This window comes from Zingiber officinale, chromosome 4A, assembly GCF_018446385.1.
Source record: "Zingiber officinale cultivar Zhangliang chromosome 4A, Zo_v1.1, whole genome shotgun sequence".
NCBI classification, from domain to species: Eukaryota; Viridiplantae; Streptophyta; class Magnoliopsida; order Zingiberales; family Zingiberaceae; genus Zingiber; species Zingiber officinale.
The window spans coordinates 129,744,557-129,757,487 of NC_055992.1; the positions used below are offsets into that span (position 1 = coordinate 129,744,557).

Sequence of the window (12,931 nt, forward strand, 5' to 3'; positions counted from 1 at the left end):
ATGATATGCTGTGTGCTAAATTTCATGATATGCTATGGGCTTATTTTCATGATATGCTGTGTGCTCAATTTCATGATATTCTATGTGCTCAAATTCATGATATGCTGTGTGCTTAAACTCATGATAGATTGTATGCTTAATTATGCATGTGTTCATGATATGATGTGTGCTCAAAATCATGATATATTGTGTGCTCAAATATACATGCTTTAAGCTATGCCTAAAAGAGTTGCTTCCCTATAAGTGGGATCAAGAGCACTCTTCATGACATGAATAGGACATGAGTGATATGGACTTTGTAGATATGACATGCTATTTTACTTTTAAGGCTTGTACCAAGGGTGGGCTCCATAAGCGCCCCAGGGTCGATGGACTAAGAAACGGGCCTCGTTAGGGATGGGCTCCTAAGTGCCCCTAGGTCGATGGACTAAGAAACGGGCCTAGTATATGTATGCCTTGTAGGGTTCAAGATTTGCTACCTTGGACCTACTAGGACGCGCACATTTATGTACGTGGTACAAGCCGGGATCCCCTCTTATGTTGAGATTATGTTTAAGTATCTATGCTATACGTTTTAAAAAGACATGATGCATATGTTTCATGATGTATGTTTAAGAGTTCACCCTGCATATACCTTAGGAATATGCCATGATAATTATGATGATCATGTTTATGATATGCCATGCTACCTTGTGTTTATGCCATGATTATGCCATGATATCTATGATGATGATTATGACATGTATGTTATGCCAGGATACCTTGTACTATGATGTATGCTTTATGATTGTTGACATGCTATACGGTTTTTGTGAGTAGAAAAGGAACTTACTGAGCCATGAGTGCTCACAGCTTACTTTCTTGTACCACAGATAAGGGCAAAGGATGGATGAACTAGGAGAGCAGCAGGAGGGGCTAGCAGGATGTGTGTGGCAGTGACTGGCTAAAGAAGAAAAAGACCTGCTTTTATTTAATAGGAATTATGCCTAGTTTATATTACTACGTTATAACTCCATGACATTTTATCATGTTACTCTATATGTCTTGAAATAATGTTAAGTATGACATATGGACTCTATGTTTCAAAAATTTACAAGTAAGACTTCTGTTGTAATAAGTTATTAAGTTGTTATGTATGGTAAGTAACCCCCGTCGTCTTAGCAGGAGGGGCGGGGCGTTACAACTATAATCTTATATCATAAGCAAATTAAGTGTTTGGTTCAGGAAAAAAAATAATTGTTTCAGTTTATGTTCTCAATTTCTATAAAATTGTAACAAAAATGTAAAAATTTATCAAATTGAAAATAAATAAAAAATTATTGAGATTTTTAATTTCTCACAAAAATTATGATAGTAAGCTATTTCTAAAATCTAAGAACACAGACTGAATAACTAAATTTTTTTGTGAACAAATATAGCAACATAATTTCTCAAAAAAATAGTTATATGATTAAGATGAATAAAGGGGGAAAAAAATTAAATTCAAGCTAATGCTTTAAAAAATAGTAATTGATTTTTAAGTTTGAGTAGATCAATAGTACTAAAATGGTAAAAGTAGCAATATACAATGTAGAATTTTTATATTTGCAAATTTCTTGTTAAATAACCAATAATGACAATGGTTCTTAAAACATAGCAATCACTCTCATAGCAAAGTTCCAAGCAACATGCTAGAAGGAGCATGGTAATTTGAATAAGTGTTGAAGAATTGTTTTTGGTAGGGGTGTAAATGAACCAAGCCGCTCGTGAGCTATTCGAAACTCGATTCGATAAAAGCTCGTTTGAGCTCGATTCGATAAAAGCTCGTTTGAGCTCGTTTAATGAGGCTCGTTAAGATAAACAAATCAAGCTCAGGCTTCATAATATTTGGCTCGTTAGCTTGTGAACATGTTCGTTAAGCTCATGAATGAATTTTTAAATTAAAAAAATAATAGTTTTGATATTAAATTTATAGATTTTACACTTTACTTATAAAACATATAGACATATATATTAAATTTATTTATTAGAATAAAATTATAAATTTTAATAAAAATATTATAATTTTCTCAAAATATATAATTTAATTTTTAATAAATATTTAAATTTATAATTTATATTTATTAAGCTCGTTTATGTTCTATAAAAGCTCGAATAAGCTCGTGAGCAATGAATATATTCGTTAAATAAAGCTCAAGCTCGGCTCGATTATAAACGAGTCAAACTCAAACATTCAAGAGTTTGGCTCGGCTCGGCTCGATTACACCCATAGTTTTTGGCATATTAATTTTGCATGTATTAAATTGACCAAAAAATAGAAACAACTATGCTTTAACCAAATATATGTATCGGGCAAATGGAAATAATCAAAGTATAACAATATTAGTTAGGAAAGGTAAGGACTATGAGCAAACCATTTAAAATGTTCCTTATAGTCCCATTGGGGCTTCTTCACATGGATTAGAGATTAAACTCCATAACTTTGGCTTCATCTGTCATTGAAAAGATAAGAGACAAATTTAATGAAAAAAGTTATAAAAGACAATGTTGTCTATAAACATTTAAAGAAACTTCAATTGCCTTACTTGCAATCCAAGCTTAAAGACACTTATTACCAAGTACTGGTTTTTGAATAAATTTGCAGCATCAACAAACATAAAGGCATATGATTCAAAATCAAATTTTCTTCTAATGCAAAACTACAAGACTTTATGTATATGAAGGCTTGAAAGCTGAAGCCTATGTCAGAGATTCAAAGACAGAACAACTAGCATTCTTTGATAGGTACCAATCATTCTATAAACAAGAAAAAGTAATTTTAAATAAATGTATACTTAGTTCATACAACCAACATTCTCCATTAAAGTTCATACATTTGAAAACTAATGCTGTGAAGATTCACTACAAATCACGACTTATTAGTGTTATATAAAAATATACCTACTACTAATCGTTTATTACGACAATATGTATGTAAAAGCATAATCACTAAAACTTTCACACCCACTAATATTGAGTTTTGTCAGGTGAGAGCATCCATGAGGCAAAGCAAACAAAGAACTATCACTCAGCCAGAGACTTTTGCTAAGGTATAAATCCAACAATTCACGGCAGTAACTAGCGATAATCTCCACGACACTATCCTCAAGCAATTCTCAACATAGTACCTGAATCTTCACAGCATTAGTTCTCAAATGGATAAACTCTTTTTGGATATTCCAACATCGTAGTTCTTATGAATTGATGCAACTATATACGAGTTATAATAAACAAGAAGACACAATAAAAACAACCAAAGAGGAGCTAGAAGTATGTTACTGGACTACTGTAGTATATAACCTTCTAATGAAAAATCTTTTTCATGCTAAATCTAAACATTTGTAGAAAATATATATATAAGTACAGTTGTAACAATAAGAAGTACAAACTCATGATCACATGATCACTCCTTCCAAACATATATGCAATACTGTAGCAAACTATCAAGATCAGATGCTCATGGTAAAAGTTCATAATCCAAAACACTTATAGATTATAATAGTTAACCAAAAGAGTTTCAATGCCCAAATTTCCTACTCATCTAATATATGGTCTTGTATGCAATATGCTCATTCAAAACATACTTCTTCAATTTGTTTGAGCCTATCACTAATTTTGTGAACTGCAAGAGAATAAATGAGTGAAAATGTTAATTGCACAAATAAGTTCATCAACAGGTTTCAATAAGAAAACTTAGAATTATGTCTAATATTACTATATCCCACAACGAAGTCTTTTCATTTGATGTGGAATGCTCAATAATATCCTTCATATATTGCAGGATGAAATAACCGCATTGGGCTCCATCCGGTTGCAGCGAAACCTGTGGTAAAAAATGGTAGTAGCAAGTTAATATTTTAATTGCAATAACAAAATGAATGAGAATACTACATCCATGTTGGGCTAATTTCTAATACCATGATTTTGCCGATATAAATTAAGTATATTCGATCTCTACTAAATTGATGTTTTCGGACAAACATATATTTATTTCAAGTCACTCTTACATATAGGAACCTTTACAACAACTAGAGCTAATTCTTTTATTCTAGAGAACAATCACTACAACAAAATCGCTCATAGACATCGGTTTTCCACCGGTGTCTATTTGATTTTCGACCGATGTCTATGAAGCCAATGTTAAAAGTCTGCCATTTTAGACATCGGGTTAAAACCGGTGTAGTATCACTTAACGACACCGGTTTTCGAATCGGTTATTAACCGGTGTAGTATCACTTAACGACACTGTTTCATACACGGTGTAAAACCGATGTAATATTGTATGTTAATAACACCAGTTTTGGCAGCGGTAAATGACCGATGTAATATTACTTTATAACACCGGTTTTACATCGGTGGAAAACCGATGTAATATGTATTTTTTTTAACAGCACAAATTTGATTTTAAAACCGACAATAACAAAAAAAAAATACACAAATATTCACAAATTATACAAATATTCTTCATTCAATAATATCCATAAAATACACAAATATTCACAAATTATATAAATAATCTTCTTATAACAATATCCATAAAATACCCAAACATTCTTTTTACATCAAAAGCTAGCTAATAGATATCAAAATCAAAGTATAACATTCTGTTAACACATCAAGGTACAACTGTCTCAAATGTAATCTAGCATGCATTCAGCCCACTCGAACCGCACTTCATCAATTTCAACTCTGGAGTACTTGAGATTTGTAAACTGTAAAAACACATAAATTCACCATATGTCAAATAACTAAAACAAATGTGTGCATGTATCAAATAAAATAGAATACTGAGTTTTTAAAGGCTGTTGTGGAAGATAACGAATATAACAGTGAAGGAAGCATAGAAGAACAAAGAAAATGTTCATAGTTAACAAGCAAATGAAGAGATATACTATTTATTGTACTACCTCTGATGCCATCTTCCAAATCTCATAAGCAAGAATGCAACTGTGCCCTTTGTATACACATGGCTAATAGACATAATACAATAAGGAGCAAAAGCTATAAAATTCACCATCACCACACAATCAATGAAGCAGGCAAACACAAGGTGGGTTGATATGCAGTGAAAGTGTTAATTAAGTGGAACTGCAGCAAATCATGACTCAAGTCTGAGCACTATTTTAACAATACATTGCAAGGATATCTGAAGGATGTGAACACTATATTAGAATTGTACAAGGCATCACAAATCAAAATATTTCCCTACGAGCAAGGTTTAGACAAATTAGCCTCCTGGTCAAGAATGTTTTTGAAAGAAGCATTAACCACCAACCGAAATCACGAACAGTACCAGATGCGTTTACAAGAGGTAAATGGATATTACTTGCAAAGAAAAATCATGTCTGAACATTCATAAATCTGGAGTTTTGTTCAGGTGGATTATGCTCTAAATTTTCCGATTTGGTCCAATGTGGAACGTTTAGAGCATAAAAATACCATTGAGAACTTCACTCTTGGCAACTTGCAAGTTCTCAAAACTTCATACGAGTAAGATTCCAATATAATGTGTGGCAATAATGATATCTTCAACTTTCTGCATATTATGCTCCTGATTTTTTTGAACCTGTAAATAGGCGTTATAGCATAAAGGATAGGGATCTAGTGGAATTGGCATTGGGTTCCTTTGAAACTTCTCAGCGTAGATATCAGGAAGAACTCCAAATACTTGACAAGTATTTCCACTGTTCTATTACCTACATGACTAGATAGTTTAATCCTCCTCTTTTTCTTTTTCAGTGATCATATTTCTTGAATTTGACAGTTGGGTGAAAGATAACAAACTAGATCAACTGGAACATAAAGAACATATCCCAAATTCAAGAACATAAAGATCCTAACATATCACACTTACAAAAAAAACTTTCTCTAATAAAGAAACATGATAGCATCTAATAAAGTAGGGTCATACTTGATGGTAGAGGTCGAGCTTGTAGCCTAAATAATGTAGTTAGGGGTCTCTATCTGATTAATGAAAAACATGAATATAGGTGAAAACAAAAGAGGTGAGTAAAATAATGAAGAGGGGTTAAATCATAAAAACAAAGAGTTCCCTATTCTTGAGGTGCCCACAGACATATTGACACTCACTCTTACTTCTAGTTGAACTTGAAATTTATTGGTATAGCTAAATATGGTAATGGGTACCCTTTAGGTTTGATTACCCATTTATCTTAATAGGTTAGGTTAAATTCGAGTATCAATGTGTTAGATATTTAGAGGAAGTTGAGCAGGTTAAAAAAATGTAATCAATACTTTAATCTTAAGGTTACCATTTAAGATAGCTTATCCAGCCACTCTACTCACTGCAGCTCCTAATCTCTAATTCCTTTCTTCTTAGGCAATCATTTAGTCTCCAACTAGTATCTGGTTTGTAACAAAAGCATAGCATCCAGTTTGTAACTTATTTTAGGCAAATAAAGCAACCATATAAGCTTATGAAATGAGAGAATGCTACACTCATTAATGGTTGCATAAGGATTGCTTAAGTCAACATATAAATTTTCTTTAATGGGATGTAGGTCAATTAATATGGGTTGTTTAATTCATGTGTTTTATGTTGTGTGAATTGCTTAAGGTCATCCCTAAGCTACTGTACATGCTATGTCAGAGCTAAATTCGTCCCAATTTGTGTGGGTTCTTTTCTCCTTTTCACCTAAGCCATATGCATAAACCATGTACATATTAAGTAGAAGCAACTAGTTTTCACTCTTGTGAAACAAAACATCTAATGCTTTTTGTAAACGTTTACATGCTATCAAATTAAGAGTGTCAAGTTTTGATTGGAAGTGTGGATGTTGACAGGTGTAGAGAAGGCATATGAAAGCCAAAGTATCAGAAAGGACAATATCTAATGGAAAAAAACTGTATTCACTAATGCATTGAAACCCCCATTGAATCAAGAACACAAACAAGTACTTATGAACTTTTGATGTAGCCTGATGTGGGCATATAGTGAAATATACTGCCCTAATTCCATTTGTGGAAATAAAATTGTCAGTATAGATTTTGGCAAAAGTTGGAATGTAAAATTTATTTATTTATCTCCTCATAATTTTTTTTGATAGGATATAAATAATTTAACCTGAAAAATCCAAAAAAGTTAATGTAGGTTGTACACTCAGAGCTAATATCAATTAATTTCAATATTCCTAGTGATAAAATATTGCATATAGTTCAATGGAAAGATAAGATCCATATAGTTAAGCCCAAATAATTAAGACAAACACATCACGTTAATTATATTAAAATTAACAACCCCCGACAATAGAGGCGATGGAAGATTGCAGTGATGCTTATTTCACCAAAAAAAATGCCTTTAGTGTTGAGCATGAATGGCATCATCACATGGACAGAAGACGAGTGTGGTCCTCTATTGTCTTTAAAGACTCGCTTCAAAAAAATATATGGGAAAATGACTTTCCAAAACCTTCATTATAGATAAACAAATACCTTCATAATCCCATATATTGAGAAAGTCATCCTCAGCAGCTCTTCTAAAAATTGATGCTTTGTCAAGAAACCACTGGAATAAAGTCAAAAGGACAGTAAATTATAGCAACAGTTAACAGAAGTATTCCAATGCTAATAGACACCATGTTCTAAAGGACAGTAAGTCAAAAGGACAGTAAGTCAAAAGGAAGCAAAAGAAAGAACTCCCTTGTTCTAAGAGACACCATGTCTGGGCAATGGTGCTTGGGATCATCTTGGCATGCCTCGCCATGTAAGCCTGTTATTATGAGATGAGAATGTTTATCCAAAAACAAATGTTGTAAAAAAGTTAATATGCAGAGTAGCATCTGGTATTGTGCTTGGTGGAAGCTCTAAGTTTCATTCAAGAGTGCGATCCATCAAGAACATCATCGTAAAAACATCACAAGAGGCTTCCCAAACCATAAACAACGTGACAAAAGCTATAGGCGACATGGAAAGTGTTGCAGCACAATATCAATATGGCAGCCTTGAAGGATCCAGCTATTTGAATTCCAGGTCGCAAATTCTTAATGACGAAGCTGCAAACATGCAGCAAAAGGCTGAGAAGAGCATGCACCTGGTCGATAGGGCAATTGGCATATTGTAAGAACTGAACACTAAACAAAGAGGGAAATGAACATCAAACTGTTGTCTTTAATAACATTGGCAATGGTCCATTTTGCAGGAAAATGATGACCATCTTCATCATTGTGCCAAATCTTATAGTTGTTCTTGCAGTTGTTGGTAAATCTTACGTTAACCATCTTTTATTAATTTTTTTACCACATTAATTTTACATCTAATTGTTTTATTTCCTTCCTTGTTGCAGTCTTGAGGCCTCTGAGACTAAGACTTAGCCGGACTTTTTCTCTGTAAGTAAGCAAATTTAACTAGTCGTCAAGTCAGTTAAGAGTTCATATCTCACTGTAAAATAACAGAGATCATAAAGATCTCCAAAAATCCAATTCGTATTTTTAATGTAAAATCCAACATTATCTTTCTAATCTGACAGGTCTATCATCTTTTGCTGGCTACTTACATTTGCCTTGTGGGTATTCTTTGGAATATATTTCTTCCTATCTAAGTACGTAAAAAATGTACTCTGTATGAGCACTTGTTTTTTCACAATTACGATCAAGTTAATTCTCCTAAATTTGCAGGTTCTATGTTAGACACCACTGGAATAAGGTCTGGCTCCCTGGATTCAACTACCATTTTCCAGATTTTTCCACTTCGTGAAACCAGAGGGAACTTAGGACAACAATATGCAAAAATTGAAAAGGAAGTTATGAAAAACAATATCAAGATATGTCTGCAGAGCCAGTTTAAGAATGTATACCTTGTGCAATAGGAATGATTGGCCATCCACATAAATAGTTACATCCCCAGCAACGTCCGAGAATATCCTACACAAAACAAAACGGCATTTCTTTATAGAGGAAACGCAGCGATGTCACAATTCTAAAGATGCTAAGAACGATACCAAGTCATCAGACTGGCTATTCTCTTTGTTATTGAAATTAAAGAAAGAAAGGCAAAACGACAGGATAATCTCAAGAAACCATCAAGAACCATAAAGATTTGAAGCGATAAGAAGAGACAAGTTTCAGGAAAAAAGAAGAAGAGGTTTTCACGAAAAGAGCATTTGCAATAGATGTCCTTCAAAACCAATTAAACGCCATTAAATGTGTGCTTTATTTGACATTAATTGATCATCCATTATATCATCCCCTGGCAATCGCAAGAACAAGATAGTCGTGATATCACAAGAAAGCGAAGTCGAAGTGGATGACCTCCTGCTGATCGGTGCACATAACCGGGAGAGAGTAAAGAGGTGTCCGGCGTAGCTCCCATGACCTCCTCCCTTCACTTCACTTCACTTCACTTCACTTATCCTCTCTCTCTTTCTCCTTCTCTAAACACACTGCAAGATAAAGAGAAAGCGAAGACAGGGTCGTGTTTAGGGACTGAGGGAACAGAAAGAAACTCAAGTGCAGTTCCAACTGTGACCCTCGATAATTCTATAGTTCACAGTATGAATCTCATCAAACCCCTTGGCTACGAATTACGGATCTAAAGTAGATAAAAAGAAAGAGACCTGTAAAGCGGACCTACTGCCAATGTTCGAACAGGTGTAAGAATATACGAGCGTCGACCCCTCGTGCTCGAACCGCTCGATGTGCGACACCAGCTTCAGAATCTCGTCGTCCGCCTGGAATCCGAGGCAATCCTTTACGGTCAACGTTTCCAGCTTCCGGCAGCCGCCGATGACCACCAACAGCTCGTCCTTGGTCAAGTAGGACTTGCTCAACTCTAGGTGCTTCAGTTCCGGCAGGCACCGCGCCATGGCCTTGGCGTCCTCGCGCCTGATTAGCCCGCGCACCTTCAACCCGACGAACCGCGGGCAGTTACGGCCGATCTCGGCGACCGCCTCCAGGAACGAGGAGGGCTTGGTCTCCATCTCCAGATGCTCCAGATCCTTCCACCGCCACACCAGCTCCGGGATTCGAAGGTCGTCCTCCAGCATCAGGTTGTCCGGCAAAGCCAGCGCCTTCAATCTCAGGCATCTGCGCTAATAATCGATGAGCAAATTCGTCGAACAGGTAGTGAGCGATGAGGGCGACGAAACCAGAAGGAGGCGTAGACTCACTTGACAGAGGCATAGGCGAGGTCGTGGATGGAGACGACAGAGGAAAGGGGGAAGGCGAGTTGGTCGACGACGCCGCGGGAGCGGTGGAGGGCGAAACGGAGGAAGGCGGAGAAAGAGAGGGGGGAGTGGAGGCGGTAGCGGAGCGCAAAGGCGCGGGAGAAAGGGCTCCAGGGCGTGAAATCGAGGGAGCGGAAGTTGAGGCGGCGCCAGCAGCTAGGGTCGAGGGAGGCGCGGTACCAGGACTTGCAGACGAAGGGGACGGCGACGGCGAGATCTCCGAGGGCGAGGCGGCGGAAGGGGAAGAGGGAGATGAGGCTGAGGTTTAGGTTTAGGCTGAGAGAAGGGATATTGGTTTAGGTTTGGAGGGAATTTTCTGAAATGTTGTAAATTTTGGCCGGTGAAAAAATTAAATTATTTTTTTTTTGGTTCATTAACATCGGATTTTAAAAATCGCTGTTAAAATCGGTGTCTATTAACAAAAAAAAGGGCGCTCATAGACACCATCTAAAAAACCGATGTCTATGAGCGAAAACCTGTGCTCATAGACATCAGTTTTTAGAAAAATCGGTGTAAAATACTCAAAGACATCGGTTTTTGCTTAAAACCGTTGTTGTTCCACCGATGTCTATGAGCGATTTTGTTGTAGTGAATATAAGAAAGTCAAACTTTCAGTGGAGTAATTAAGTGGCAAAGTGAGGCACTGATGTTAAATAATTGTCTCCTACAACACCAACAGGAACTAACATAAATTAAGTCAATCAATCTTCTATAAGAATCCACCTCCAGACCATGAGACATAATACCCCCGGGGCTATGGCATCACGTTAGGGTATCCAAGTTGTCACCTAGGCACTCATGGTTTGATCCCTAGCTATGACATATTTGCAAAAAAAATTTCTCCAAATGAGGGGTGCAACCAAAGGATGTTGGGCTTCTGGGTTTACCATCGCATGCGCTTCCCGATTTATCCTGTTAACCGATGAAAAACTTTCGTGGGGTCGGATCGATCACCCTCAGGGATAGTCAATGAGGCTAACTGAGTTTATCATTTTTATATTAGTGTCTCAAACCTTATTTCTTTTATGTGAGCAATAAAGGTAGATAAAGTTCCAAACATAGGTAAATTAATAAATGCCGTAATCTTTGTTGAACATAATGGAGTAATAATAGAATGAGATATTGAAGAACATTAGTAACTAAAAAACATACCTTGACTATTTTCCAGAAAGGTTGTTTCTTCTTATGTTTGTCATTCTCAATGTTGAACAATTTCAAGGCTCTTCAAATATTCATATGAGATTTTACACTTTCAGTGCATCTAGCATACAAGGACAAATTATAATAAATATTCACAACATTTTCCTAATAAAGCTTACATGTTCACAACATTCTTCCAACTCTCATCACGATTGCGATGACTGAGAGGATCCAACAAAGAAACAACTCTTTGTGAGGGTCGATGATGGTCAAAATCCAATGGGAACTACATATATACACAATTATAAAGGCATGTAGTTAAGCAAGTGTTTAGCCAAGAATAATGAGTGTTCGACCACTGTTTTACATACCCTATGTTAACTAGAACCAAAACTAGTTGGTTTGTTGGTGTGCCATTCAACCTTGCTGCCCAACCATGCGCCCCCTTATCAACTCCTATGATGTGACACCCAACAACATATGAATCCACAAATCTAAACCTCTCAAGCTTATTTTCTTCCTTCATCTTTCTATACAAGTGCCTAACATTTAAACATACAAGAAAATTCAGAAGACCAGGATAAATATAACTTGCAAATCAAGAGTCAAAGTGTTAATACATGCAAACAACATATATACCATATGTACATCACTATGCAATTGTATGAAATTGGGGCTAAGTTGTAGAAAGGGATGATGTCCTCAAGGCAAATGGTGGCTTTGTACTTACTATAAAATACATCATACTCCATCATTAATTTGATAAGTCCACCATTAATAGCACGTTTGCAATAATACTACAACAACCATAGTGATTTAGGCACACTAGATGATTGCACACTTGGAGATTGTAATCGAACCTTCTTTTCAGCTGATCAAACAAATCACTTAATTTTTGGTAAGACACTTGTGTTAGGACCAAAAGTAGCTAGAGGGGGGGGTGAATAGCTCGTCGCGTTCGCTCGGTGCTTGGCGTTGCTCGGCGTTGCTTGGCGTTGATTGTTTCTTCAAGAATATGCAGCGGAAAATACAGAAAAAAATACACCCACGCTAACACTTAGGATTTTACTTGGTATCCACCTCCAAAGGAGGTGACTAATCCAAGGATCCACACCACGCACGCACCCTCCACTATGAAACACTCCTTTTCGGTAACTACCGAGGGCGGAGAAGCCCTACAAGACTCTCGGTACAAGAAGAAGGAAAGGGAAACAAAATACAAGCACAAAGCTTACAATGAATGCAGAAAACTCTAACCCTAGCTTCTCTTCTTGCCTTTGATCCGCCTCTTGACTCGGAGAGCTTCCAAGAACCTTCAAGAACTGGCGATCACGAGCTTTGAGAGTGCTGTGGAGGAGCTGGCGAAGATCTGAGATGAAACAGTGAAGAGATGTACCGCAGCCATCACACGCCTGCAGCTATAAACGACGCCAACGGTCGGATCCCGATCGATTCGAATATTCCCAATCGATCGGGGAGGCTTTGGATCGATCCACGGATCGATCCAGAGCGCCTCTGTGCTCTGGAAAAGCGCCTGGGTCGATCCACGGATCGATCCAGCGCTTATCGCGCGAAGCAGCCGCGTCCCAATCG

The 12,931-nt window shown here is 36.7% G+C and overlaps 1 protein-coding gene across 1 annotated transcript; it reads right to left on the reverse strand.

Moving 5' to 3' along the window:
- Positions 1-9,556: 9,556 nt before the first annotated feature.
- Positions 9,557-10,455, reverse strand: LOC121972787 (F-box/LRR-repeat protein At3g48880-like; the record flags this gene model as incomplete). The annotated part of the gene is made up of 2 exons (XM_042524421.1): positions 9,557-10,058; positions 10,142-10,455. Coding segments are annotated over 2 exons (816 nt in total), but the record flags the coding sequence as incomplete, so codon positions are not given.
- Positions 10,456-12,931: the final 2,476 nt, after the last annotated feature.